Source organism: Aspergillus brasiliensis (assembly GCF_001889945.1).
Source record: "Aspergillus brasiliensis CBS 101740 unplaced genomic scaffold ASPBRscaffold_4, whole genome shotgun sequence".
In the NCBI taxonomy this organism is placed as follows: domain Eukaryota; kingdom Fungi; phylum Ascomycota; class Eurotiomycetes; order Eurotiales; family Aspergillaceae; genus Aspergillus; species Aspergillus brasiliensis.
This window is the reverse complement of record NW_027137445.1, coordinates 169,615-197,484: the sequence shown is the minus strand read 5'-3', so window position 1 is coordinate 197,484 and position 27,870 is coordinate 169,615. Positions and strand designations below refer to the sequence as shown.

The 27,870-nt window shown below is 54.4% G+C and overlaps 8 protein-coding genes across 8 annotated transcripts; 5 read left to right on the top strand and 3 right to left on the bottom strand.

The window, feature by feature from the left end:
- Positions 1-248: 248 nt before the first annotated feature.
- Positions 249-7,747, bottom strand: ASPBRDRAFT_121214 (type I polyketide synthase; the record flags this gene model as incomplete). Its single annotated transcript, XM_067617408.1, has 3 exons — positions 249-2,342; positions 2,395-7,201; positions 7,275-7,747. The coding sequence occupies 3 exons, from the start codon at positions 7,745-7,747 to the stop codon at positions 249-251; spliced, it is 7,374 nt and encodes a 2,457-aa protein (XP_067480382.1).
- Positions 7,748-8,726: 979 nt separating this feature from the next.
- Positions 8,727-10,559, top strand: ASPBRDRAFT_40752 (aminoacyl transferase sphA). The gene is made up of 3 exons (XM_067624423.1): positions 8,727-9,610; positions 9,672-9,814; positions 9,862-10,559. The coding sequence occupies exons 1-3, from the start codon at positions 8,782-8,784 to the stop codon at positions 10,303-10,305; spliced, it is 1,416 nt and encodes a 471-aa protein (XP_067480381.1). The 5' UTR covers positions 8,727-8,781; the 3' UTR covers positions 10,306-10,559.
- A 517-nt stretch (positions 10,560-11,076) lies between these two features.
- Positions 11,077-15,477, top strand: ASPBRDRAFT_53363 (MFS transporter/GAL4/fungal specific transcription factor domain-containing protein; the record flags this gene model as incomplete). Its single annotated transcript, XM_067627061.1, has 6 exons — positions 11,077-12,719; positions 13,065-14,131; positions 14,182-14,432; positions 14,586-14,590; positions 14,750-14,975; positions 15,064-15,477. The coding sequence occupies 6 exons, from the start codon at positions 11,077-11,079 to the stop codon at positions 15,475-15,477; spliced, it is 3,606 nt and encodes a 1,201-aa protein (XP_067480380.1).
- Positions 15,478-15,615: 138 nt separating this feature from the next.
- Positions 15,616-17,560, bottom strand: ASPBRDRAFT_53362 (uncharacterized protein; the record flags this gene model as incomplete). The annotated part of the gene is made up of 3 exons (XM_067627060.1): positions 15,616-16,754; position 17,031; positions 17,138-17,560. 3 exons carry the CDS (start codon positions 17,558-17,560, stop codon positions 15,616-15,618), a joined length of 1,563 nt encoding a protein of 520 aa, XP_067480379.1.
- Positions 17,561-18,121: 561 nt separating this feature from the next.
- ASPBRDRAFT_121857 (uncharacterized protein) lies at positions 18,122-18,799 on the top strand (the record flags this gene model as incomplete). The annotated part of the gene is made up of 1 exon (XM_067617467.1): positions 18,122-18,799. The coding sequence occupies one exon, from the start codon at positions 18,122-18,124 to the stop codon at positions 18,797-18,799; it is 678 nt and encodes a 225-aa protein (XP_067480378.1).
- Positions 18,800-19,397: 598 nt separating this feature from the next.
- Positions 19,398-20,107, top strand: ASPBRDRAFT_148406 (uncharacterized protein). The gene is made up of 2 exons (XM_067619288.1): positions 19,398-19,957; positions 20,012-20,107. The coding sequence occupies exon 1, from the start codon at positions 19,437-19,439 to the stop codon at positions 19,941-19,943; it is 507 nt and encodes a 168-aa protein (XP_067480377.1). The 5' UTR covers positions 19,398-19,436; the 3' UTR covers positions 19,944-19,957; positions 20,012-20,107.
- A 146-nt stretch (positions 20,108-20,253) lies between these two features.
- Positions 20,254-21,422, bottom strand: ASPBRDRAFT_73580 (oxidase ustYa family protein). The gene is made up of 4 exons (XM_067629216.1): positions 21,127-21,422; positions 20,928-21,059; positions 20,723-20,865; positions 20,254-20,667 (listed from the first exon to the last, which is right to left on the bottom strand). The coding sequence occupies exons 1-4, from the start codon at positions 21,386-21,388 to the stop codon at positions 20,347-20,349; spliced, it is 858 nt and encodes a 285-aa protein (XP_067480376.1). The 5' UTR covers positions 21,389-21,422; the 3' UTR covers positions 20,254-20,346.
- Positions 21,423-26,457: 5,035 nt separating this feature from the next.
- ASPBRDRAFT_40746 (class I SAM-dependent methyltransferase) lies at positions 26,458-27,774 on the top strand. The gene has a single exon (XM_067624422.1). It carries the CDS (start codon positions 26,562-26,564, stop codon positions 27,540-27,542), a length of 981 nt encoding a protein of 326 aa, XP_067480375.1. The 5' UTR covers positions 26,458-26,561; the 3' UTR covers positions 27,543-27,774.
- Positions 27,775-27,870: the final 96 nt, after the last annotated feature.

Below are 27,870 nucleotides of genomic sequence, written 5' to 3'. Positions count from 1 at the left end.
AGAAAGTTGATATTTAGATAAATCTAGCTTTAGGCCGCATAGAAGCATAGCTTAAAGAATGATTTATGATAATATATTTGATTTCACATAGATATTATGTATTTTTTAGAATCATATGAATAGTGTCACAGAACAGCTCCGTACTAATCGCTGCACCGTTGGCAAGAGGACTAGGTTAAATAGCTGATAGCTGCATACACTGCGTACGCTATATCAAGTTGCTCAAACCCTAATTAATACCTTTATGCTCACTCAATCCCTAACAACCGCGCCAACCCCTCCGCCGCATGTTTCCCCAATCCCTCCAAATTCCCCATGCCCATCATCTCTAAGACCGTAATATCAAACCCAAACGCCTGTCTCCACCAGCTGCGCATCTCCACCCCAACCAATGAATCCATGCCCAGCTGCGACAGTGGCAGCGACATATTCACCTCCTCGCCGGTCTTGAGCAAGAAATTGAACAGCTTATTCCCGATTTCGCGGGCCAGTAGACCGGCACTTTCCCCGGTCTTCAAGATATACGGGTCTGATTTCGCCCGCGCAAGGAAGGCCTGTAGCGTGTTGTGATCGGAACTGTTTATATCGTGTGCGGTGGTGGCTTTCGCCACGGAGTTGTGGTAGAGCGCCATGCGGCGATCTTTTCGCCAGAAGACGCGGCTGTCGGGACTGCTGAGGGGGATGGATGTGCCGAGGCCGAGGATGAAGTTCTTTTTGTCGGTGAATCTGAGGTGGTCGTTGTTGTTGATAGTATTGGCCTTGTTGGGATGGATAGAGAAAGAGATCGTGGCCATGACGGCGTCGAGAAGCTCCGATTCCGTGAGATGGTGCGCCCCCGTCTGCTTCAGGCGCTGGAGCAGGGCATCGTCCTGCGACACATACCCGATGTCCTGCACTGCGCCGATATCCACCGCCGAAGCGGCTAGCCCTAGGCCGGTCCGGTACTGCACGAAGGCGTCCAGGAAGGTGTTGGCGCCGGCGTAGTTGGCTTGACCCGGCTGGCCCAGTACGCCGGATGTGGAAGAGAAGAGCACGAAGAAGTCGAGAGTGATCCCGGCGGCCTGGGTGGCGTGGTGGAGGTGCCATGTTCCTTGGATTTTGGGCCCAACGGCGGTGTTCCATTCGGTCAGGGTCATCTGAGGGAATGCCTGGTCGCGGAGGACCATGGACAGCTGGAGGATGCCTTTCAGGTTGGGTGCTTGCTGGATGGCTCGCGTGACATCCGCTTCGTTGGTGACGCTGCCCTGGACGAGTCGGACCTCGCATCCCATGCTCTCGAGCTCCCGGACGAAGTCGTTGTCGTCGGGACCCTGGCCTGCGCTCCGGGACAGGAAGACTAGACGGCGGGCCTTGTGCTCCACGAGACGCCGTGCTACAGCGCGTCCGAGACCACCGAGACCGCCGATCAGGAGGTAGGATGCGGTGCTGTCCAAGTCGATGCTCGAGGCCGTTTTCACGACCGTCGGGTCGATCTTGGGGCTGCCATCGGCGTTGCGCAGGACGATGACCAGTTTGCCGAGATGGGTGCCTTGCTGCATGTGTCGGAAGGCATCCTCCATCGCCGTGGCATCGAACGTCGTGATGGGCCGGATGGGCGTGATATGACCGGCCCGGAAGTACGTGATGATCAATTCGAGCAGTCGCTTGCATTCCGAGGGCCGCTTGTCGCGCAGCAGGTCCAAGTAAAAGCAGGAATACGTGCGGCCGCCCAGGAAACGGCCCATGTCGAGGCGAGCAGCCCCCAGCATGTCGCGTTTGCCGATGTCCACCATCTTCCCAAACTCGGCGAGACATTGCCACGTCGCGTGCAACAGCTCGCCGGAGAGGGAGTTTAGGGCTAGGTCGACGCCCTGGCCCTGGGTTTCGCGCATCACGCCTTCCACGAAGCTTGCGTCGTGGGAGTGGAAGATGCGGTTTCTCGGCAACCCAAAGATGTCCATCAGGTATTGGACCTTCTCCTCACTGCCCACCGTGGCATAGATGGTGGCCCCGGCCATCCGGGCCAGCTGGATGGCGGCGAGTCCCACACCACCACAGGCACTGTGGATCAGGATCGACTGTCCTTCCTGCAATCCGCCGAGATCGAACATCGAGTAGAGGGCGGTAGCAAACACGACCGGCATGGTGGCTGCGTCTTCGAAGGAGAGATCCGCGGGGATCTTCGCACAGAGCTGCTCCGAGGCAATGGCATGCGTTGCGAAGACGCCATCTTCGCGCAGCATCACCCGGTCTCCGGGACACAGCCGCTTGACGTCGGGGCCCACATGGCGAACGATTCCGCTGGCTTCGACGCCCAGACCATTGTCGGGGAATGGAACCACAGCTAATGCACCTAAGACATCCTGGAGGAGGTTAGTAGTAGCTCATCGCGCCACGGAGAGGGTCTAGTCTTACCTTGAAGTTCAGACCAGCGGCGTAGATCTCCACCTCGACTTCATCTCCCGTCAGGGGCCTTCCTTTCGACGCTCTCCAGTGCAAAGAGGACAGGCGACTGGGCTTCTCCATGTCGAGAGTGACCCAGTCGTCGGGCTCGGCCGCCACGACGAGGTCCTCCTGGAGCGAAAAGGGGTAGATGCGTCCCACAGAGACGGTCCCGTCCACAATAGCATACTCATAATCCGGGTTCAACGATTCGTCCCGCCCTCGGGCATGGAATTTGGCATAGACGTCGATGATTGTATCCAGCGACGAATGGATGTCATCCACTTCACACGTCGCAAAGTCCACCAGCATCTCCGAGCGAATGGAGCGTGCGGCGCCGATGACCTGGGCAAACTGGGGGTCAGGGCATTGGACTTGGGACAGATGCGTGATCCATAGCAGACCCGACTCCCCGACGGTGTTCAGGAGGTGCTGGAAGGCCTGGAACCGCGACGCATCGATGCCTTCAAAGAACGGGCGCGTGCAGTCGAGGAGGGAGATGATATCCTGCGTCGGGGGCAGGTCGTCCCCGAGCCGGAATGTCTGCACCTCGTAGCCGCGGGTGTTCAGCTGCTGCGACAAGGCGTCCGCATAGCTGTCGTCCCTGGGGTCACAGAGCAGACTGACGGGCTTCTTCTGGTCAGTCCCATTATTCTCAACCCGCGGCTTGGCCACCATGATGGCGTTCAGCTGATGCGGCTGCTCGCCGTCCAGCACCACCGCATCCAAGCCAGCGAAGCCGGCGCCTTTCAGCTCCAATTCCCAGCGCGCCGGGGACACGCACGGTTCGTCTGGTCGTCCATCTGGCCCGCCGTACCACCAGCCGGCCAGCGTGCCGAAGATGAAGTTGGGCCACTTGGAAGGAGAGTTCAGCTCGTGGAGGAGCAGTCGCCCATTCGGAGCGAGGAGCTGGTGCACATTCCGGAGGGTCTCGCCGAGGTAGTTGGTCGCATGCAGGACGTTAGTTGCGAGAATCAGATCGTACTTCTCCCCCTCGAATCCCTGCGCAGACGGGTCTTTGCTGATGTCCAGGGTGCGATACTCGATGTCGCTCTCCTCCTTCAACCGCTCCTTGGCCGTCACAAAGAAACCCGAGGAGATATCTGTGTAGGTGTACTTGGAGAACAGGGAGGGTGTGCCGTTGGCGCCTGTCGATCCGGGCAGACGCAGCAGCTTCAGGATGCTCGCCGTCGTGGCGCCGGTGCCGGCTCCGATCTCCAGGATGCGCAGGTTGGGCGTGGTATGGGCCAGGTGTTGGATGAACTGGGACCGGTCACACGCGTCGGTGACCACGTAGAGCTTGTACAGTGTGTCATCCGCGAGCAGGATGTCGAGGGCCTCGGTGTCCCCGGAGAAGAGCGCCGCGATGTTGGTGGCCACTTTCTGGAGGCCGATGGCGCAGTCGACGACGGGCGTCTCGGACAGCTGCTGCACCAGGCGGTCGATTCGCTCCACGAGGGCATCATCCTCGAGGGCGAGGAAGGGGGACCACTTCTCGTCCAGCCGCATGGCGTCCACCTGGCGGTTGATCCAGTCGCGATACAGGGGCATATGCGCTACCTGCGTACGAACATCCTTGATGCGCCGACTGCCGTAGATCATCCCCAGCCGCGCCAGCTCGTCCAACGCCGGCGTGTACAGATGCCGCGGGAACGAGGGCTTGATCAGCGTGGCGGCGTCCAAGAAGTCGATATGCGGTCCCCAAGTCAAGCGGGCAGTGGTTTCCAGGCTATCGGCCTTGCCTGCCTCGGCCTCTTCGAGCGGCGACAGCTTCAAGCCTTCCATGTGCATGACAATGACACCATCGGCGATGCATTGCTGCACCTGCCCGATCACCTCGCCGGTGCCTTTAACATACGTGGCCGAGGCCGACACCTGCAGGTCCTCGACCGTGGGAGGGCTTTGCCGGACGATGACCCGGTCGATCTTGGTGGGCACTCGTCGGTATGCCTTGGCCTCCACGGTGCCCAGGAGGCCCGCCAGGGGAGCGCTTTGAATGCAGGCATCAATGAGCATGGGATGGAGGTGATAGTAGGCTTCGTCGCCCGCTGGGTCCGTGGTCACCTTGGCTCTCGCCACCGTCTCCCCCGTGCCCGTTTCAATATCAGTCAGGCGTTTGAACGTCGGCCCAAAGTTCAAGCCCGCGCGGTCCATGAGATCGTAGTACTTCTTGGAGTGCAATTTCCGTGGTAGGGAACCCTCTAGAGCTGGGGTTTGCGTCTGCTGCTCCTCCACCGCCGTCCCCGAGGCCTGGCCGGTGCAGTGCTTGGTCCACGTCTGGCCGTTGTACGAGGCGATGGTGAACTCCCACCAGTTGCTATCCAGCGAATCCGTCAGCCGATGGGGGTGGAAGGTTGTCACCACCTCGGTGGGCGTGCCCTCGTGCAGCACTAAGGCCGAGCTGATCACTACGCTGCGCAGGGTGTAGCTCCCTTGGGATCCGCTGATCTGTCGGATCGCCTCTCCAACCATGGACAGATAGCCCGCACACGGGAGAATGATATCCACCTCGACCTTGTGATCCCGCAGCCAGGGCGAGTCCTCGACCCGCATCATGTTGCGCCAGCTGGGCTCCAGGTCGGTGCCGAGCAGCTGACGCTCGCCGAGCAGCGGATGGCTGGCGAACTGGCGGAATCGCCAGTCGCGGGAGATGCGCGATTCGCGCCAGTAATCGACCCCATGGTCCCAGGGGTACCGGGGCAATCCGGGCACAACAGACCCCGAGGGATAGAGGGCATTCAGGTTGACAGGGACGTTCAGCTGGAACAGCTTTCCGAGCGCGGTCAGGAACGACTCCACGCAATTCTCGCCACGGCTCATCGCCGCGACGTAGGGCACCGGGTTCGCCGACGCCCGAGTGCTCAGGATCTGTCTCACGGGCCCTGCGAGCGCAGCGTGTGGTCCGATCTCCAACAAGGCGACATTGTCGTCGACATGGTCCAGGAGCGCAGACACCGCAGCCCGGAACAGCACGGGGGATTCCAGGTTGCGTTGCCAGTAGGCCGCGTCCAGAGACAGATCCTGTTCCTGCTGGCCAGTGACGCTGGAGAAGAACGGCTTCACAGGTGGCCTGCCCACCAGGTCACGGCCGATGGTGGCAGAGTAGTCGGTTCCAACCTCACGCATGTGGTAGGAATGATAGGCCTTGTCGACTTTGAGCAGCCGCGCCGTCACCGTGGGATGCTCCTTTTTGATCCGTGCCACCACAGCTTGCACCGCCGGGGCGTCGCCGGAGAGCGTGACGCTCTTGGGAGAATTCTCGCAGGCGACCACCACGGAGGGAGGCGTGAGGAAGCTCTGGACCTCCTCCCATCCCAGCCCGATGGCGGCCATGGCGCCAGGACGAGTTTGCGCTGCGGCGGCCAGACCTCGCTGCCAGGCGGCGATGATGGCCTCGCGCGCGGTCAAGGCGCTTGCTGCATAGGCAGCCGCAATCTCGCCGCTACTGTGGCCGACCACCGCCGCTGGGGTGACTCCAACGGCGGCGAAGAGATCCACGAGGCCGATTTGCACGGCGGTGCACAGGGGCTGTGAGAGCTCGGCCGTCTGGACGCGCGACGTCAGGGCTGGCTTGAGGAGCTCTGTTTCCAATCGCCACTCGGGACCGTTCGGGGCCGCTTTCAGGTATTTGTCCAGCGCCCGGATGGTGTTTTGGAAGGTCAAGTCGGCGCGCAGGAGGAGGTCCCGTCCCATACGCGCCCATTGTGCGCCTTGCCCGGTGAAGACCATGGCGAGTCTGGGCGCGGCGCTGGGCATCTTCCGGCCAGGCGATGGAGTGCTGACTTGGTCTGGACCGGCGATCAGAAAGGATCGATGCGCGAGATGCTCTCGCCGGGTGGCCAGGGTGTAGGCCAGATCGCGCAGCTGGTCCTGATGCTGCGGGACCCAGTCCTCGAAGGCTGTGGTCATCCGCTGCAGCGATCCGGCCGTGCTGGCGGAGAGCAACAGCAGCTGGGGGCCGGCGAGGACATCGTCGGGGGTCGGGGTCGGGCTGGGGATCTGGAAGCTGCGGGCTGAGTCGAGGATGAGATGCGCATTGGATCCTCCCACGCCAAACGAGTTGATGCTGATGCGCTCCCATCGCGATTCGGGCCACGGTGTGGGCTCGACGGGCACCGTCAGTTTGCAGGCCTCGAAGGGGATCTTCGGGTTGGGAGAATTGAATTTGATATTGGGGGGAATGATGCGATGCTCCAGGGCGAGCACACCCTTGATCAGGGAGGTCAGGCCAGATGCACCCTCAGAATGGCCCAGGTTTGGCTTGACCGATCCAATATACACGCCGGACTCCCCAAAGACGCGCGCCACGGCCAGCGTTTCAACGGGGTCGCCTGTCGGGGTGCCGGTGCCGTGGCACTCGACGAAGGCAGTCTCGGCCATGTTCGTGATGCCCGCCGCCTGGTACGCTTTCCGGATCAGCGCCTCCTGGCTGTCGGTGCTGGGGTGGGCGATGCCGGGTGTTTTCCCGTCGCTGTTGGACATGACGGACCGGATTACTGCCCGGATGGGATTCCCATCGCGCAGGGCTGCGGTCAGCGGCTTGACGAACACGGCGGTGATGGCCTCGCCTCTCGCATAGCCGTTGGCATCGGCGGAGAAGGTCTTGCAGGACCCGTCGGGCGACAGCACCCCTTTCTCGGTCATGAACGCCGTCGCGGCTGGCGCAAAGATCAAGCTCGAGCCCCCAACGATGGCGGCATCGCAGTCACCTCGTTGGAGGGCTAGACAGGCTTCATTCAGGCCGACGAGAGCAGATGAGCACGCCGTGCGGATGGTCATACTGTGCGAGTCAGTACCCTTCTCTTCTTTTAAGGGAGAGGAGGAGTAGAGGGGAGAGGAGGAAGCTAACATACCTGGGCCCACGCAGGTCCATTTCATACGAGACCCGATTCGACAGCATAAAGTCACTATATCCATCCACCCGGTTCATGCCATTCTGCTGGGGGTCTTTGCTCTGCAACTCCAGCCAGTCCTCGCCGTAACAGCCCATGTAGCAGCCAATGGGCCGGGCACGGAAGTTGACTTCCCCGGCATCGTCGAAGCACTCTCGCACCACCTCCAGCATCTGGCGCTGCTGGGGGTCAGCGGCCTCCAGCTCCGCCCGACTGAGCGAGAAGCGGGACGCATCCAGCGCACCGAGCTTGATGCTCTCGTCGAGGAAATAGCCGTACTCGGTCACCACCGTTCCCGGCCGCTTGGATGGGGAGTGGAAGGCCGAGACATTATATCGAGACTCCGGGACCCGGGACCGTGCATCGCCTTTGGCTAGCAGGAAGTCCCAGAGGTCTTGTGGACTGCCCAGGCCACCAGGGAGACGAAGGGCCATGCCGCATATTGCGATGGGGGAGAAGGCCGTGTTGGCACCATTACTTTGGGCCCCGGGGGTAGGCGTAGGGCTGGAAAGACCGTTGTCGCGGGAGGGCATTGTGAAGAGGTCATGAATCGTTAACAATAGAGATAAAAAGGCAGACTGCTAGAATGTTGAATTTCTGGCCTTGAATGGTGAAGCCTGCTTTGCGAGAGACAGGACTTTATATGACCAGCCGATGGCATTATTCCCTTGCTCACTTCTCTGCTTGTGAGATAGAAAGATATCATAATCGAACGGCGTCTTCCCCTCCCTACTCACGTCATCTTCCATGAGTCTTATCCTGAGTGAATTGTCTCCCAATGGTCGTTGATAGCCGATATTGATTCAAATCCGTCGGACGTCCCCAATCCTTCGCGTAATCCAGAGACGTCCTTACATTACGTAGGAATACAACGGAAGGAAAGACCAATGAAGAGGTAAACAGTATAGTATTCAGCAAAAGCACCATCCGCAGTAGTGCATTCTGCACCCCGAAACGGGATGTATCATGTTTCAGTGCGGTGCAGAAAGATGGTCGAAGCTTATGCTGCATGGCTGCCGTAAGATTTTAGCCAAAGTACAATGATCTAGACTGGTTCCTCTCTTCTCCACTGGACGCTTGGTCCTTGTCCTAAAAAGGCGTTCCTGTGCAGAAGTAGTAATCGGGATGCTCTGACTGCTTATTCGTCTACTTCTGCTTCCTCCACCGGCATTATACCTCCGGCACAGTCTGACTGTATTTGCAGACTCCACGCGATAGGATAGAATAGACCGAGAACTAGCTAACTTAGCTGCGGAGCGGGATTACACGAGGGATAGCGCAATGCGACGGTTTGATCCTGAGACATTCTTATCGGAGTTCCGGGATGACACCACAACAGTACCCCAGATAGCATGAGAGTTGATATAGACTACTCAGCCAGTCCCCCATCCCCTAGAAAGAAGGTTGAGCATGTGCTTTTCTCCTTCTACTTCTAATCTACATTGTGATACACTTCTACACTCACACCATGTCTGCTTCCTTCCTCGTTGAATGGGCGAAAGCCCAACAACCCAAGGCTCCCACCATGAAAGATGCCTCGGTCTTCTACCGCAATCTAGAAGAAGAGCTCGACGTGCGTCGAGCCCAGCACGGCTGCATTATGCTACACACAAAGGAGCAGCAGGAAAATCCCATGGTGGACTTTTCCTCGACCGATATCCTCGGACTGAGCACCTCGGGCGCCGTCCGCAAAGGCTACCTGGCCGAGCTGGCCAAACACCCGGATTTCACGCTGAGTAGCCACGGATCACGTCTGACCGACGGCAACTCTAGATACCTGGAAGATGTCGAGCGGGAGCTGGCTGCGTTTCATGGCGCCGAGGCGGGCTTGATTGTCAATACGGGGAGTCTGGGCAATGCGGCCATCTTTTCTGTGATCCCCCGCCCCGGCGATGCCATTGTGTATGATGAGCTCATCCACGCCAGTGTGCACGATGGCATGAAGGATAGCTTGGCCCTGTATCGCAAGGCCTTTCGCCACAATGATCCCGAGTCGCTGTATGACGCCTTGGTGGCTGTCCAGGAGTCGCAGCCGCAGATTCGCAACGGCACGCGTTCGGTCCTGGTCGCCGTCGAGTCGGTCTATAGCATGGACGGGGATATTTGTCCGCTCCAGGAGCTGATTGAGACGGCTAAGGAGGTGTTTCCGGACGGAAATGTGCAGTTTGTTATCGATGAGGCGCATAGCACCGGGGTCATTGGGCCCAATGGTGCTGGGCTGGTGAGTGCCCTGGGGCTGGAACGCGAAGTGGCCATTCGACTGCATACGTTTGGCAAGGCACTGGCTGCGACTGGCGGTAAGACATGATCTGGATAATGGTGTTGCTGAAGGATATACACTGATTTTGACTTCGGTAGCCGTGATCCTATGCAACGAGACCGTCCGCACGATGCTGATCAACTACGCCCGGAGCATCATGTTCTCCGTGGCGCCGTCCTTCCCCATGCTGGCCTCGATCCGCGCGACATACCAGCTCCTGCGCAGCGGCGAGACACAAAGTGTATGTCTGTCCCCTATTACAGCGAGGGTTTGAGCTGACAGCAGCAGGCCCAAAACCGCGTCCAGGAGATCGTGAAATTCTTCCTCGAGACCATGACCTCCCACCCCATCTGGGACAAGGCCAGCGACACCGGACTTCTCCGTCTTCCCACGTACGAAGACGCCGAGGTCCAGCCACTGGCCCTCACCCAGATCATCCAGCTGCGCACGCGCACCAAGCACAACTTCTACCTGGCGTTCCATCTGCAACGCGCCGGATTCTCGGTCTTCCCCATCTCGTATCCGGTGGTGCCCAAGGGGACGGAACGCGTGAGGATCATCTTCCATGCGCACAATACGGACGCGGAGGTGATGGCCCTGGTGGCTGCCATTGCCGAATGGGCTCAGGAGATGCTGGAGATTGAGAGTAGCGGGGATAAGACGAGAGTGCCAGCTGCGGCGCGGCATGTGTATGCGTTGATTGCTCAGACTCATGCGAATGGGAGCGAGTAGATGGGTAAATAAGTAGTTGAGGACTATCGCATAGGAAGAGGGTACGCAGGCCTTGAGTGGGCACTCCTGAAATTCTCACAAAATCCAATATTTAGCTAGTAGGAGAGGGGGAAACAAGCCTTGCCAAATTGCTTATCTGGCTAAGAGTTCTTGTCCCGGCTTGGGGTGGGGGCATGACCCTCATAAGCGGTGATTAATTAGTCAATCTCTTAGTGCTTACGGTAGAACAAATGTGAAGTCTGATCGCATCGCTTGCCTAATATATCTTTCTATTATGGGATCCAAATGGCGGTGTTCTGATTACTAGATTAAAGACTTAGTACTCAGGATTCTGTAAATTAGTGATTCTCTAATAGTTAGTGATATATATATCTATTGTCTTCAGATATTCACTTATAATGATTAGTGAATAAACAAGTCATTTCATCTGTATATGGCTCAAGATCAATGAACGAGGACATTCAGGATAATACATAGAGATAGGAGCTGTATAGCATCATGTAGAGGATATATAGATCCTAATAAGAATCTAGTATTTAGTGTAGTGAAACAACTCAACACTTTTGCCTGATGGCCGCTATTTGTTCGCCATAGCCTCGGTTCCCCGTGAGGATTGGCCGATGCAGCATCCTACCAGGATCCACTCCGAGGCCGACTCCGATGTATCCTGCAGGATGCTCTCCCCAACGCAGGTATTTGAGTCGCAGTGTGTCCGACGGGCGGTGGTCATCTTTGGTGTTACGGTGCTTTCTAAGATCACTCAATCACGACATGGAGAATCCTGCGGACGAGAAGACGGCGTCGGAAGGCCAATCCGCCATGGATCTGTCCACCGAAGAGAAAGGATCCACGGAACAGTCTCCCCCCGAGACAAAATCCAAGAAGCCGCTCTCCTTCCATCTGGCCTTCCTGGGACTGCTGTTCATGGTGTTCATCGTGTCGCTGGACACGACCACCCTGGCGGTGGCCATCCCCATCATCGCCCGCGATCTTGGAGGCACCACCCTTGAGTCCTTCTGGGCTAGCACCTGCTTTATGCTGGCCGTGTCGGTCGTGCAGCCTCTCTACTTGAGCAGCTCAGACGTCCTCGGGCGCAAAATCCCCCTATACACCGCATACTTTCTCTTCGTCGTCGGCTCGCTCGTCTTCGCCCTGGCCCCGAACATGGCCACGGTGATCGTCGGCCGCACCATCCAAGGGCTCGGGGGCAGCGGCCTGGACGTGCTGAACGAGATCATCACCGCTGACATGACCACGATGAAAGAGCGCCCTACGTATCTCGGCCTGTTGGCGATCCCCATGGCCGGCGGCGCCCTACTCGGCCCCATAGTCGGCTCGCTCTTCACGCAGTACGTGACCTGGCGCTGGATCGGCTGGATCAACCTGCCGCTCATCGGCGCCAGCTTCATTCTCACCTTCTTCTTCCTGCGCCTGCGCCCCGTCGAGGGCACATTCCGCCAGAAACTCCGTCTCCTGGACCTGATCGGCATGGCCCTGTTCGTAGTGGGCTGCGCCGCCTTCGTCCTCCCGCTCAGCTGGGCCGGGGCGCTCTACTCCTGGGGCTCCTGGCGGACGCTCCTCCCGCTGATCATCGGCCTGGCCGTCCTGGCCCTCTTCGTCGTCTACGAGCGTGTCCCTGCGCAGCCTGTCCTGCCCTACCGACTCTTCAAGAACGCCACCGCCATCACCACCTTCCTGGGAGGCTTCCTGCACGGCCTGGTCACCTACACCCTCAACACCTACCTCCCGCTCTTCTATCAAGCCGCCTTCTCCGAAACGCCCCTGCACGCCTCCGTGACGCTACTCCCCATGAACGTCATGTCCCTGTTCTTCAGCTGCGTCTCCCCCATCTCTGTCAGTTACCTCCGCAAATACCGCGTGAACATCTGGACGGGTTGGGTGTTTCTCACCGTCGGAACGGGCCTCCTCCACATCATCACCCCGGCCTCCTCCGTGTCCTTCCGCACGGGTCTCCCCATCGTGGTCTCCCTGGGCGTCGGCGTGCTCTTTACCGTCCTGGTCCTCCCGGTGCAAGCCAGCGTGGCCAGCGTCGACGACACGGGGTTTGCCGTGGGCTTACTGGTCTTTTTCCGGTTACTGGGCGGGTTAGTCGGTCTCGCCATCGGGTCGACCGTGTTTAGCAGCATTTTTGCACAATCAATCAAAGGGCTAGGAACCCTGCCGAGTAGTCTGGCTACGCTGGAGAATAGTCAGGCGGCGGTGGGGTTTATTCCGCAGTTGAGGGATCTAAAAGGACAGGTGGGCAAGGAGGTCTTCGATCAGGTCACGGGCGTGTATAGCCATTCGTTCCATGTCATTTGGATTGTCTTGATTGTTTTTGCGGGGTGGGGGTTGGTGGCGTCGTGTTTTACGAAGGAGGTCAGTATGGAGAAGGAGGAATTGGGTAGGCAGCGGTTTGAGGAGTAATCCATCCCTTTAGTGGAGGGAGTTGTTTCCGTGATACTTTATTGCGTGACTTGACTGGAAACTGGGGTAAGAATTTAGGGGAGAAATGATCAGGATGCACTAACTACTAGTTAGGGTTAGCATGGGCAAGAATGTACTCCATGGTAGTAGTGGTAACCTAATAGATAACCAGATGGATGGCAATTGGCCAGGAATAAGACCATTCGACGAAAATGGCGCGACTAACTTCTCGTCAACTCCTTTCCTGTTTGGATGCAGTCTATCAACCTAATGCATGGCCATCTCACCTGCATCTCACCATCTCCACCCCGACCCCGATGCCGACTCCGCAGTCCGTCAGCAAAAGTCTCCCCTTCCTCCTCACTCCGACCTCTTTTATTCCACATATACACCATGTCGCTGCTGCGTTCCAACGGGGTGCTCAGCTCCTGCGAGCCATGTCGCAAATCCAAAATCCGATGCGACCACGCCGTCCCTTGCGGCCGATGCCGGCGCAGACGCAAGCCGGCCCTATGCGTGTACCAGCCGGCTCCGATGTCCAAGCATCCGAACAGGAGGGATGAAAGCTCCACTGACTCCATCTCTTGCGGCAGTGGCAGCAACACTACTGTAACTGCCAGTACCAGTGCCAGCAGTGCCAGCAGCGCCTGGACAAGCCCACTGCCTCCCCCCAGCCATCTCCGGGACCGCTACCCCGACTGGAGTCACCACGGCACTTCAACTCCCAGCACCGGCGTCTTCGGGCCCACCAGTTACCTGTCCGTACTGCGCGATGATATCGATGATGGCAGCTCGTCCAGCCTCGCCCTCTTCGCCAAATCCCTGCAACAAAACACCAGCGCCCTCATCGACGAGAGCCAGATCCAGCTCGGCGCCGAGCTGCTGCTCATCCTGCTCGATGACCTTGCCCTCTACGAACACATGGCCACGGCGCGGTTCGACCACTGTCAAGGCGATCTGTTTCCCCCATCTGCCCTGCGTCTCATCCTGTCGTCCATCCGAACGATGCTGCACGAGTCCATCTCCGAGCCCGCCAACCCGCTCCCTTCTCTACTGACCCTCTCCCGCAGCATGTTTGCTGCCTCCTCCACACCGTTCATCGTAGACTCCGCCATCACCCCCACGGAATACTTCTCCGGTATGTCAAACCGCTGGGAGATCATCGGGCTCGTCTTTGCGGTCATTGGCTGCAGCGCGTGTCTCCTGCCGCAACACGATCTGGCGGCATATTGGGCCCCGAACCGTCCTCCACTGGACAGAAAGGGTCTCGCAGCGGTCTGTGTATCAGCCAGTGAGATCTGTCTGCGTTTTTTGGACTACACGGGGGTCATTTCCGAACAGCTGTGTTGGGCGACCCTGGAACATGCTTCGCTTCTTACCCTGCTTTATGGGGACTACGGTACCTTCATCCCTATTCCCCTTCCCTATTCTCCATGCTAACAAAAACAGATTACCGTCCCTACAAATCCCTCTCCGCACTCATCACCCTCCTCTTCACCCTGGGCTACCACCACCGCGACACCACCTCGAAACTCCCCTTCTTCCGCGCCGAACATCGCAAACGCCTCGTCGTCGCAACCTACGCCATGGACAAGGGGCTCTCCACCTTCTTAGGTCGTCCACCCCGCATGATCCGTCGGTATATCACCATTGAACCGCCATTAGACATAGCCTTTACCGATATTATTGCCTCACCAGAAGTGCTCGACGCCGCGATGACCCGTTTAGATAGCAATGGCTGGAACATGGAGGGGGCGTATACCCGGGGATCATATGCGAGAGCATGCTTCATGATGGGGGTGGTAAGGGAGGCAGTACTAGAAGTTTCTCTGGAATCGAATATCGATGAAGAGGAGGGGTTAGGGTTAGAGGAGAGAATTGCGTGAGAACCCCAAATTACCTTTCCCTTCATCGTCTTCCAGAAATGGCTTACAGAGAACTAAGAGAAAGACAGAGAGATATCCACCCTCGCCACCAAAACCCGTCTATCCCTCCCCGCATCACTATACCACGTCAGCACGCCCTCAGATTTTGACCGGTGTCCCGAAACCGCCAAAGTGTGTCTCTTCCTTCACATGGACTCCCTGTATGATGAGTTCATTCTTCAGCGCATCTTAGTCCAGCGCACGGGCGCCAGTACAGCTAAATTGATTGCGGTCGCGCACGAGCTGTTAGATAATCTGTTGTTGTTGATTGCTAATCGCGCTGTCGGTGGGGGCGATGGGAATAGTGTTGTTTGGATTGTATGCCCCTTCTTACACCCTTACTCTTCTTCCTCCTTCTGATTCCTGAAGATGAACGAATGAACGATATTAATGCAAGAGCATATAGATCTCCTCCCTCGGCCTCCCCCCCGCTGGAGTCCTGGCTATCGAACTACTCCACCAGTTCCAGAACCCCAATTCTTATGCTCGGGTATTAGCAGGGGGGTTCCCCCGCTCGGAAATCATTCAAAATCTGAGCCGCTTTGCTGCGGATCTGGAATATGTGGTGCCTAGACAGGCGGGGAATTATGCGATTTGTCAGCAGGCGAGGTCGGTGATCAGGAGTATCTTGGATCGGGTTTTGGGGGGAATAAGGGGGGCGGTTGGAGAGGGGGGAGAGAAGGAGGTGGAGATGGAGGGAGGCAATGGGCATGGGAAGGGGGATGGGAAGGGCGATGTGGCAGTGGATTGGATGTCGTGGGACTTTAATGCCTGGATGGATGAGGATTCGGACTTGGTGAGGTGGTTGAATAGTTCTTAGTGATATTGAGCTCAACTCACTTATATCACATTTTACCCATTCGAGGGATGATCTTAGCATCTGCGCTACTTGACTCCACGACATCAAATACAGGAATGACAGATTCTAAACTCAATAATACTAGTCACCCCAGCTCAACTAAAAACACGCATTCACCAACCACGGCATCCGACTATCCCCATCCTGCGGCAATACTACTACCCCCTCCCCCCCCTCCCCCTCCCTCTCACTCTCAAAATCCCCAAACAACACCCTATCCAACGAATCCAAACAATGCTTCACATGATGAAAATCAATATCCCTCGGACACACATGCCTCCCCGTCTCCCTCGCAATCCAATACCTTCGCACCGCCAGCAGACAATGCGCCGGATGAAACAGTGCGTCCGTGGGGATCTGCACCGCGTACGGATCCTCCCAGAAGGAGCTGTTGAGATAGTCGCCATTTCGTCGGACCCGTTCCATCTCTGGATACCGGTCTTGAAACCATTTTTGGTATTTGAGTTCGGTGGCGTCGATGAGTGTGGTGGGGAGCATGGATTGGTCGTCTAGGCGGGTGTACCATTCCTGCTGCTGGTCACTGAAGTAGTCGAGGAAGCTGGACCAGGGGCGGGTGAATTGGAGTTGGTTGGTCAGGCCGATGCTGTTGGTGGTGTTCCAGTGGAGCCAGAGGTCATTCTTTGATGTTGTAGTAGTGGTGGTGCGGAATGTGAGTTGGAGGCGGGTAGATACGATGATGCAGATTGCGCAGAGGAGGGTTAACAGGCAGAGGAGGAGAAGCCATGGGGTACGTCGATACAGGTCTTTTCTGATCTTCCATGGTATGGATGACAGAGGTCTGCTGGGTGAGAAGGGAGAGTGGTTCCCGGAGAGTTTGATTATGGACAACAAATAACCATGATCGAGTGAGGGATCAGCTGTTAAGCTGAAACAGGCGGATTCGGATGCAGAATCATTTTGCAGCAAGAAGTTGTTGGCGCGGTCAACAGTATCCTCCAACGTTGACGGTGAGTCACGGTGGATGGTACAGAGCCATAATTTGAATTGGCCGACGCCGTTGACAGACACTGAGACAGAGGAGTTGGGATAGCCATTTACGACTAGGTTATTTGTCCAGTTTGCCAACAGAGTTGATAGCGTCGTAGACGAAGTGATATTGTGAATCAAAGCAGAAGGACCAGATAGAATACGCAGAGTCAACTCATCACTCTCACCCTCCCCCTTCACAGGCTGATAGGACCAGCTCGCCATGGGAATTGAGCATTGACTGACCGACACTACTTGGACAACCACCAGCGATAAACCCCAGCGGTGGCCGCCTTAACTCATTATTACCGCAGAATCACCAACAACACATCGAAGTAGACTAATACATGCACTCTAATATCAGGCCCCCACAGGAATGTCAGATCAATCTCTTCATGTCAGACAATAGATATAGATAGATAGATACTCCGCACTAAGGGCCGTGCGCATCCCTGTCCTTATCTATCTCACATAAGAAAACGGTAAGAAATGGACGGACATCCGTCGGTGTACAGCAGCCGTAATACCCTAACCCGCCACCCCTGCAATACCATCTCAATACCGCAGCCTCTAACTCGTGGATATATCTGCAACCCCCTCTCCACTAGTACTTAGTTTATTCCTGGTTAGTCACGAGCGCAACCCCAGATTTAGTCCCTGAGCCCGGCGATAAGAAAATATGTCCACAATGCTTGATATGGTGTTCCGAATCGGAGCGAGGCTCGACGATCTTCCCATTAAACCGCGCGCGGTACTGCTTCCGCCAGTAGAAAATGCAGTGCAGCGTGTGCCATTGCACACTCATATGCACCAATGCCGTCGGCTCGTCCGCCAACGCAGCCACTTCGCTGACGTCCATGGGGATCGTGCGCTCGCTGTCGGAGTAGTAGATCCAGGTGCCGTTGGGGCCGTCGCCCACCGTGTTGAATTCCGCGGCTAATTCGTCGTCCCGGCAGTGCGGTGGGAGCCACGCCATGGCGAGACCGTCGAATTTGCAGTCCCGTGAGATGGCTTCGGCGACGGATGCGCCGCAGTCGCAGCCGGTGTGGGGGGTCATTGTTGTGAGGTGGTCCAGGTGAGGGGTACTCAGGGTGATGAGGTTGAATATGCCCCAGAGGGCGAGGGAGTAGAGGAGACAGGTTTTGGTTAGGTGAATGAAGGTTGTGAGTGGGCTGGCTCGTGGAGGAGGTGAGCGGAAGGGCTGTTTGTAGCTTGGTAGGGGGTCATGGCCGTCTTCGAGGAGATGGGTATTAGAATCATCTTCGCTGTGCATGTTGCTGGGTCTGATGTGACTGGGTAGTTGGGTGCAAAGGGAACAAAGTTAGGTTTTGGTTCAGACACGAATACGCAACTGAGGGTTGTGTTTATCAACGAAACTGGCAGTGTAGATGTGGAAGGATTATGAACGAATATCTCCAGCAATATGACGGCGTGTATATAGTGCCATGAGGAGAGACATAAGCAGGTCACAGACGGTAAGATTATCCATCTAAAAATACACACCGTCGCCTAGATGCTTATCCAGGATGCACTACATAATGCCAAAACGGGCCCCAGCTGTACTCTACCTACCACATACACTTAGTCTTGAGAAACCTCGCTGGTGCACACTCCCACCATGGCTCCAACAGACTACTCTCCTTTGAATCATTCAACTTACCGCCGAGGTGTCACCATACGAGCCCTAATTAGCGCCAACATAGCCTCCCTCCTCGTCGGCCTCGTGCTAGGAATCGCCCTAACCAGCGCCATCCACCCCCTCACCATGTCCCAACTCCTCACCAACGCCCTAACACACATCAACCGCCCCTCCACATCATCCCCACCCACCGTACCCGTGGACGGAGGCTTCGTCTTCGACGCCCAAACCGGCGAAGCAAAATGCGGCACGCACTGGACAGAAGCCAAGCGGCTGGGATGCCACTTCGACGTGATGGCGTCGCGGTGGTACTCACCGGACTGCTTTAACCCGGGGGTTCTGGAGGAGATGCTCACGGAGGTCGACTTCCGGTGGTATGCTGACCGTGAGCATACCCAAGAGGTATCTCGGGAGCTGGTGTTGGCCGGCGAGTTCGAGGCCGTTTACCCGGATAATGATTACCATATCATGCATTGTCTGTATCTGTGGCGTCGGTTGCATTCGGCCATCCTGGAGCATCGGTATCTGGATGATGATGTGTACAGCTATGGGCATACGCTGCACTGCACGCGTCTGATTATGCAGTGGCCGCGGGGGCTGAATTCGACTACGATTGCGACATCGGGCATTCCGTTTTGTAGGGCGACGCCGTTGTGAGGGGGAAGAAGATAGTGAAGGATCGGATTACGGGTGGTAGGAATGGTAGCTTATCTGAGGGGTTTCATTTGGAGAGTGGGAGGCCTTGCTTTGTGAGGTCAGAATTTAGGTCGTTGCGAAGATGGTCATAATTTGATATCTATATCGTATCTACTTCTTGGGATGAGGGGATACGGCAATATCTTACTCACTTTCTCTTGGCTTACAGTAGTCAGATAGTAGAAGGGTGTTATTACTGGTCACCTCGTCTGATTAATATAATCATACAGAAGTGTCTACGTCAGTCTAGCATGAAGACGGCAAGTGTATTGCGAGATACTCCAAAATTAATAGATGCGATCCTGCAGAAAACAAAGTTTAGATAACGTACAGCCATGGCTGCAGCTTTAATACCACTAGTATCGTGTATCGTGGTAAGTAGGGTACTGTATTGTATATTCCTATTTTCTGCGGTATGGATTGAAGTAGGCGTCCCAGTAGAAGATATAAGAAAGTACTTAGCAATGCTATTACTTTCGACTATAAATCTCTCTTTGGCTGTGTATCCACGTGCCAAGAATCATCCTGACTCTTATCAAAGCCAAATTTGAAATCTAATTCCTGCTCTGAGTACTCGCTGTCCTCTACACTTTCCACGATGAAGTCTCTCGCTACTTTGATCGCACTCGCCTTTGGCGTCTCTCAGGTAGCCGCTTTGGCAATCCCTCGGTCCATGGCCTCTGGGCCTGTCGCTGAAGAGGCGGTTCCTACATACGATAAGAGATCCATGGCATCTGGGCCTGTCGCTGAGGAAGCCGTACCCACGTATGACAAGAGGTCAATGGCTTCCGGCCCAGTCGCTGAGGAAGCGGTGCCTACCTATGACAAGAGATCCATGGCTTCTGGTCCGGTGGCTGAGGAAGCCGTGCCCACGTACGATAAGAGGTCTATGGCGTCTGGTCCCGTCGCTGAAGAAGCCGTTCCTACATATGACAAGAGATCCATGGCATCTGGCCCCGTCGCTGAGGAAGCCGTGCCCACTTACGACAAGAGATCCATGGCCTCTGGCCCAGTTGCTGAAGAAGCCGTCCCTACATATGACAAGAGATCTATGGCGTCTGGCCCCGTCGCTGAAGAGGCCGTTCCAACTTATGATCGCAAGTGATTGAGTCAGTGGCGGTGAGTGTATCTTGTCTCTCTCACATTCTTGCCGGTTGCTGATGACAAGAGAAGCAGCTGGTAACGTGGTAGCTTACTACGGCCGGAGAGGCGATTTAACTGCAGTAGGATACGGGCTTTTTTCCACGGGCCAAATTGGTTGCGAAGCACTGAGTCGGTTAGTATAGGTGATACTAGTAGTAGTATAAGGTTGACAGATCAAGAATGATATTTGCTTTCTGTTGGGCTTACTCGTTTACATATATGCCTATTCTGTGTAAGACCAAGTAGATATATCTATATATCTAATGTACCATGATAAAGCCAACTTCTGATGTGAGAAAGGTTTTCATAGTAATAACTTCATGCATCCCAACCCCAACAGGTTACAAAGTGAGTTGCCATATTGTCTAGTGGTGATCCTCGTGCCCTTCCCCATTTTCAGGAACCTTCAGAGGATCAAAACTGTCCGGCAACAGTCGCTCTGTCAGGTTCCACATGGCCCGTTTATTAGCATACTCCGTCAGGGCATCAAAGTCAACACAAGAATGTGTCTGTCCCCAACCCGTACTCCTGGCCCAAGCCCCCGTCTCCCCCTCCAGGGTGGTATCTGCAGAACAGAGAATGCTCTGCCGAAGATACTCGACACAGTGAGCTCGATGCTCCACCTTTTGTGTCTCCAACTTCGCCCACTCTTCTCGAGAGGTGCCCAAAGCGGTCATCAGGATAGACTACCGGGAGTCAGTGGCATATCTCATGGTTTATAGTATGGGTAGGGATACATACAAGACAGTGAAGTTGGTGATAGACCGCCATGATGTGGCCCTCATAGTGGTCGCCTTGCTCGAAGACATTATCCATTTTGAATGCGGGGTGCAGGACTTCGAATTCGTCTTCATCTTCGGGGACGTTGATGTAGCCGCGGCCAGCTTAGAGATTATACAAGATTAGCATGTTTCGTTAGGTGTAGAATCTGTAGCTGGATACTCACGTGGAAACAATGCATGCCAGTTCATATGGATCTCTTGCATCCTGGTCTTATTCCACATCATTTCAGTGTCATGGTAGACGAGGTCCGGTCCAAGACCGGCGGTATTGCCGAAGATAACGGGCTTTCGCGGGACTGACAGATGAAAGTGCTCGCATCAGTACGCAGAAGTTGTCTAAAGATCATACCGGGTGATGCCTACGCGTTGGTCCAAACCTCCTCTCGTGGACTACCTCAGTCTTGTCGGAGCGTCCATTCGATATCACAGCGACGACAAGGCAAAACACCAGGAACACTTCGAAGAGTAAACGAGCATTCACATGTTTCCAAAGAAAGGCTGATTTCTTTGTTAATGGCGATGCTGCGATCTTGATCTTGGTTTCATTCAGCAAGCCGCTTGACGGAGAGAGCGATTCGACGTCCTTGTCTTCATTCTCCTCCCAGTCGTTAGGGTGTGGCAACATGGTTCCTTAATCAAGGTACAATGAGAGAAGCTTTTGGGAATATGGACAGTAGGAAATTCCGACAGAGAGAGAGAGGCCTTGAGCCAGGAAGTATTCATCATGACCATGCAGCATATCAGCAATGTGTATTACAGGCGCTGTTCGTTACGTCCGTAATACACAGTCACAGACTAGGCTTATCAGCCAACAAACCCTTAAAGCGGGAACGCAATCAAGCCTCGTGTTGCTCTGCTTATATTTTGCCAAGAAGTCTCGTGTCGTGATAACAAGGTAAGCACTAGTGGATGTAAGGCCCGAACTCGCAACGACCTGCTCCCTCGGTCAGTCCTGACAACGGAAGTGCCCTGCCACGTAATGACTCTTTCGCAAGTTCACAGTCCAGTGCATGGGAATCTACATTCCTTCCTGGAGGAGGAACCAGACGAGGAGAGTGTCTGGACACCCCTCCAGCTTGCCGCTGCGCAAGGCGACCTTCCTCTTGTAAAGCATCTCTTGAGTCAGCCCTCCAGCAACCCCAACGAGCCCCCCAGAGGCTACTATGGCCAAACTGCACTCCAGGCGGCCTCGCTCAACGGCCATCTTGACGTGGTCGAGGCACTCTTAGCCGCCGGAGCCGATGTGAATGCTCCCGGGGGCAACAACGGCGGCCGACCCGCCCTCGTCCAAGCCGCCAGCGCTGGTCACTTCCATATTGTTCGCCATCTGGTCGTTGTCGCAGGTGCCGACCTCACAATCCCGCCAAATAAATACATGGGTCGCACCCCCCTGCAGGCTGCAGCGGAGGGAGGACATCTGGAGATCTTACAGTGGCTGCTACAACGGCAGCCTGTTGCAGAGATCAATGCGCCTCCTGCCAACAACCGGGGTCGGACCACGCTGCAGGCCGCCTCGCTGGGAGGCTATGATGAAATCGTCGATTTTTTACTTCGTGCCGGTGCCGATGTGAATGCAGCAGCTGCGAGATATCATGGCTTCACCGCGCTCCAGGGCGCCGCCTTCAACGGCCACCTGTCTACCGTCCGTCTACTCCTGACGGCTGGGGCGGATGTGAACGCCCCCGGCGGTAGTTACAACGGCTACACAGCTCTGGCAGCAGCGGCCGAATGTGGCCACGCGGACATTGTGCGACTCTTGCTGGACGCCGGCGCGGATGTCGCCATGGTCTCTGGTAATAAGAATTGGACGGCGTTGCGGTTCGCGATCTGGCGGGGACAGAAAGACATCGTGCAGCTTTTGAAATAAAGTTCAATGATGGTAGTAGGATAGAATACGACGATCTTAATTATAATGAGGTCTCAATCCCGCATGATAAATAGTGTAATTGTACCTGTCATGTTAGCTTCCATTGGTGGAGTGAATTGGCCAGTATTTCAGGCTTAAGATCACTTTATTCATATGAGCATTCCTCTGGAGAAACATCAATGAACAAGGGTATCGGAGCTTTGGTGAAGTAATCTACTGTCCTGTTTGAATAGCCCTAAGCTTTCTGCTTGACTTTCACTGTAAATACTGAGAAATATTAACCTTGCTATTCAACGAGTGCTCCAGGGCTTCACTGGAAATATGATTGAATTCCTATTACATTCATACCTTCTACTGGTGGAAGGTATTTAAGGAGCCTCCAGACTCCTTCCAGTCATCTTCTGCCTCCATCTTTATGACATGTTTTTTTCCTACATAAGCTTATCTCCCCGTATGGCCTTGATCATCTTTATCTCCATACAAGAGAAGCTAAGTAGCACTAGCACTATGATGATATTCTCAATGAGCTAAAGAACATAAATACAATATGCAACAAAATACAACAGAAATTCGAACAATGTTTCCAGAACTAATGAGCCACTATGCCGGCTGCTGGAACAGCTGATGGGCCAAACAACTCACATCCACGGAGGAAATCACAGAGCGCAGTCCAGATTGACCGTGATGCGAATAGGACGCGGCTAGGGCGCCATCATCATGAAGAATCCTTCCACACTGCGGTATCACCATGATAGATATGCCTTAGATAACTGGCATGCAAATCCACCACACACTCAAATTGTGAAACCGAAGGAGATACACGAAACTAGCAACAGATACAGCAGCTGGATCAGATAGCCTCGATCACCAATTCGATGAGGAATCTGTAACTGATTCCTGTGAGGCCTTATCAAGAAGTTTGCCAAACATCCCTGTGTTGGGAGAGGTTTGGGTGAACACTACACTAAATCGTCGATTACAACTGGATAGCCGCTCTCCACCCTCTCCCCTTAACTCAATCTCTCTCCAGGTCGTTGCAGCCGTCGGCTGCCTCCCTTTGCTCCTTCCCCTTGAGGAAGAAAGGAAACTAACTACTCTTGTTTGTTTGCTTTGGTTCGAACGATCTTGTACTTAGGAGACAACACGGATGATATGTTCAAAAACACCTCTTAATGCTAGTTTCTCTTCTTTCGTTTCGCTTCTTCCTCTTATTCAGTATAGAAACGCATGTAACGACGAGGCCAATGCAACAAACGCTCCTGCGGTTCCAGCTTGGGCCCGCGTGCTAACCACCACCATCGAACGTGCAACGCAATTGCAGGGACAGATGCGCGAGATAAGCGTACATATGGATCGATTGACCCTGGATTATCACATACTTGTGCGAGAAGTACAGCAACCCCGTATACTCGCAGCACTCGCTGAAATATCCCTCACTGCCATAAGAACCCATGAAAAAAATTACGTTGGAATCACCGCCGTCCGCAACACCATGGCACGAGCGCGAGCTTCCCTAACCTCCGCTGAGGATGATACCGGTGGTGCACAAGCTGGCCCGTCAACCGCCGGGTCCTAACTGAATGCCGCATATTATTACTATCGCACCTTACTCAATTTTGATACTTTTAATGCTCTTTAATACTACCTTTTATTATATATTCATTGACCACTACACAAGCCTATTCGCTTTACATATATTGCTTTATATATTTAGGCGTCAGGACGTCGCCACATTTAAAGGCAGCATATTATAGCGGTCAGCTGCCTCCCTTTACTTCTTCCTTTCATGGAAGAAAGGAAACTAATTACTCTTATTTCTTTACTTTAGTTCGAACAATCCTGTACTAAGAAGATAACACAGGGGATATAATCAAAAACACCTCTGAATGCTAGTTTTCTCTTTTTTCGTTTCGCTTCTTCCTCTTATCTAGTATAAAAACGCATGCAACGACTCACCCGCTACGAGCAAGACGCAGCGGTCGTCCGCTACGCCTCCCGCTGTGTTGTACGTGTTGAGAAGAGTCTATCTGATAGATAGACCTGGTTTTTTTGCTTCTGTTCTACTTCAGCTCAACGGGTGACAAGCCGACTCTAAAATACATCTAGATAGCAGTAACACCGCTGATATGGAGACTCGGATTACCCTGCCAGCCACTACATCGGTGCCCCGCCTGTCGCCCTGTTCGGCCAGTGTTGCCATACCTACGCCCGCAGGTCAGACAGGCATACTCCAATTCGTTGAACAACGGCCCCGACTTGCCGCAATTCTGTGATGCCAGCAAGTGATCCAAGAATGCTGCAACCGTACGTCCATATCGGTGTAGGTTTGGAAGTGAATCTCCGACTAAGGATGCGAGATGTTGAGTTCCGACATAGCCGGATTCAAGCTTATCAGATCGCTATGCACTGACTCAGCTATATCAATAATCTGCTGATCTAGACTCAGGAAAACATGCGTCGGATCCCTCAACTAGACACCATGCTAGTACTGGGGCATCAAGTGTTCAATTATCGACTTAAGACCAGGCTATTTTGTATGCTATATTAGGGCGTTTACAATACATGTCTCACTGGCGTATTCAACATCCGCTCACAAAAAACCAGACAAAAGCCAAGTTGAGCCGACCCAGCTAGATATAGGGATGTCAGGGTCGGGATTGGGGATCTTTTAATCGCTGGAGAGGGATCTTCTGATACTGCCCATGACAAGATGCATTAGAATCGAACAAATGTGGGGATTCTGTTTCAGATATGGAATCAACGGGACAGACGTGCCTTTGACTGAAATGTTAATCTATGGTCCATTGTAGTCTCGCCGCCCGCACAAACACGCAGCGATCAGTATCGGACCGCCGTGACTACTCAAGAAAGTATGAAAGACAATATTTGGGTATTTTATACAACATGTTGTTCATTGGCTTACTCGAGAAAGAAGTTTCCAAGGATGTCAATGCTTTACCCCCGTTGATGTGAGGGAATCGGATGATACCGGTTGGCTTTTCCCGTGGGCTAAACGGGGTGGAAAGCGGACTCATGGTCTCTGCAGTATTGCGCGCGTTAGCAAGAGAAACTAATTGGGACGCTGTGTGACAATAGACTGAGATGAAAACATCGGTACGTGGGAGAGGAACAGGCCATGTAGTAGAACTATATATGTTCTGATCCTCCTCGCTGATACGACCGAAAGCGGGCACCATACATCGAAGGTCGTTACTGCTGAATTGTGAATATCCTTTCTCTACTGGATTGAGCTTGCAAAGGATATTAGCCTCGGGATTTGAGAGGATTGGAAAGATGTTTCTCATGGCTGATGAAAAAGTTGTAGTGAACAAAGAACTCATTATCCCATGCACTAATAATACAAAGTCACTATATTATAGACCAGGTTATAGTCTATGCCACAAGCACCACTCCCATCCCGGTATAGAAGTACCTACTCCACTAAACAGAAGTAGATAGTCTAACTGCCACGCGGAGAACGAAATCAAGGACTACCGGCAATCCATCTAAGCCTACCCCGGCACATCTCCGGAGCCATTGACCCGTTAAATACCCATAATATCACTCTGATTCGCCATCACCTTAGCACCAGCTGCATCCCGACCGTTGAAAGTGGACCAATATAAGCGCTAACGGCATGGCATCTGGTTAGCGAGAATCCACGGGGCTCGGCTTCCACCGACAACGAATCAGAAGTAAAGTGCTTCGTAGTTACTGCTTTTTAGCTAGTCCAACCATAGCTCCATGCAGTCCACCATGTGAAGATATAACACTGCGGAATATAGTGGCGTGACCATCACCTTTCTCGCTCCTTTTCCCTTCTATCCTTGCTATCCGCACGTTGCTCAATTGAACCCCACGTGGCACCCATTCTACCTCACACTATCACCACACGATCCTCGCAACACAACCCACAGTAGTGATAGTAACAATGGACTCAACCTCCCCCAACCACCCCATCGAAGTCGACCACTCCGACGACAGCATCAACCTCGACACCGCCTCCTCCACAACATCGCTCAACTCCAGCGTCCTCAAATACGAATACAAGCACGGACGACGCTACCACGCCCACCATCTAGGCAACTACCCCTTTCCCAACGACCAACCCGAACAAGACCGACTCGACATGGTCCACCACATCTTCTACCGCCTGCTCAACAACAAACTCTTCCTCGCGCCAATCCACCCTCTAGACGGGAAACGCATTCTCGACATCGGCACCGGCACAGGCATCTGGGCCATCCAAATGGGCGACGAGTACCCTCACGCGGAGCAGATCATAGGAAACGATCTCAGTCCAATCCAGCCGTCGTGGCTACCGCCGAATGTCAAGTTCATTGTGGATGATGTGGAGAAGGAGTGGATGGAGAGTGAACCGGACTACTATGATTATATTCATTGTCGGTATATGGCGGGGTCGATTCGCGATTGGGGGAGGTTGATCAAGCAGTGTTTTGAGAATTTGAAACCGGGCGGGTGGTTGGAGTTGCAGGAGAGTGTGAATACGTTGTATTCGGAGGATGGGAGTCTGAAGGAGGATAGTTATATGGTGAGGATGATGGATGGGTTAAAGGAGGCGTGTTTGCGCATTGGGCAGACGATGGATCCGGCGCCGGAGTTTGAGAAGTGGGTTAATGAGGCCGGGTTTGGTGCGGTGCATACCACAAGGTTTAAGTTGCCGATTGGGAGTTGGCCGAAGGATGCACGGTTGAAGGAGTGTGGGACTTTTATGAGGGTCAATTTTGTGGAGGGCGTGGAGGGGTTCACGGCGGCGTTGTTTGGGGATGTCCTGGGTTGGGAGCCGGAGGATATTGAGGATTTGAATGCGGGGGTCAAGAGGGAGTCGTTGAGGAAGGATATTCATCCGATTTTTGATGTTTTGGTTGTTGCGGCGCAGAAGCCGGTGTAGTCGGATGATTCTTGTGATGATTATGCATGTTCTATAGACTGGATGTGTACACGTAGTAGCCGTATGCGTGACAGCATTGAGAGGCATGTGTTGACTCCATGTCACCAGTGGATCCATAGTATCAGTTACGATCTAGGCTCAGATAAGACATCTATTAATAAGTCCATAGTGATCCGCAGTTGAACCCCAACCTTAACTCTAAGCATATCGTGGCCAATCTTGAGAAAGTCGGGTAGGTTTCCTGATTAGATGTCGGGAAGACTACCGTAAATAGTAAACATCCGCCCCTCGACGCCACGCTTTCCTATATAAACATGTCAGCCTATAA

Coding starts and splice junctions, on each gene's coding strand:
- ASPBRDRAFT_40752 (XM_067624423.1), top strand. CDS start 8,782: ATGTCTGCTTCCTTCCTCGTTGAATGGGCGAAAGCCCAACAACCCAAG. Junction 9,611..9,671: donor GGCACTGGCTGCGACTGGCG/GTAAGACATGAT, acceptor TGACTTCGGTAG/CCGTGATCCTATGCAACGAG. Junction 9,815..9,861: donor GCAGCGGCGAGACACAAAGT/GTATGTCTGTCC, acceptor TGACAGCAGCAG/GCCCAAAACCGCGTCCAGGA.
- ASPBRDRAFT_148406 (XM_067619288.1), top strand. CDS start 19,437: ATGAAGTCTCTCGCTACTTTGATCGCACTCGCCTTTGGCGTCTCTCAG.
- ASPBRDRAFT_73580 (XM_067629216.1), bottom strand. CDS start 21,388: ATGTTGCCACACCCTAACGACTGGGAGGAGAATGAAGACAAGGACGTC. Junction 20,866..20,927: donor CTGGCATGCATTGTTTCCAC/GTGAGTATCCAG, acceptor ATAATCTCTAAG/CTGGCCGCGGCTACATCAAC. Junction 20,668..20,722: donor ATCACCAACTTCACTGTCTT/GTATGTATCCCT, acceptor GACTCCCGGTAG/TCTATCCTGATGACCGCTTT.
- ASPBRDRAFT_40746 (XM_067624422.1), top strand. CDS start 26,562: ATGGACTCAACCTCCCCCAACCACCCCATCGAAGTCGACCACTCCGAC.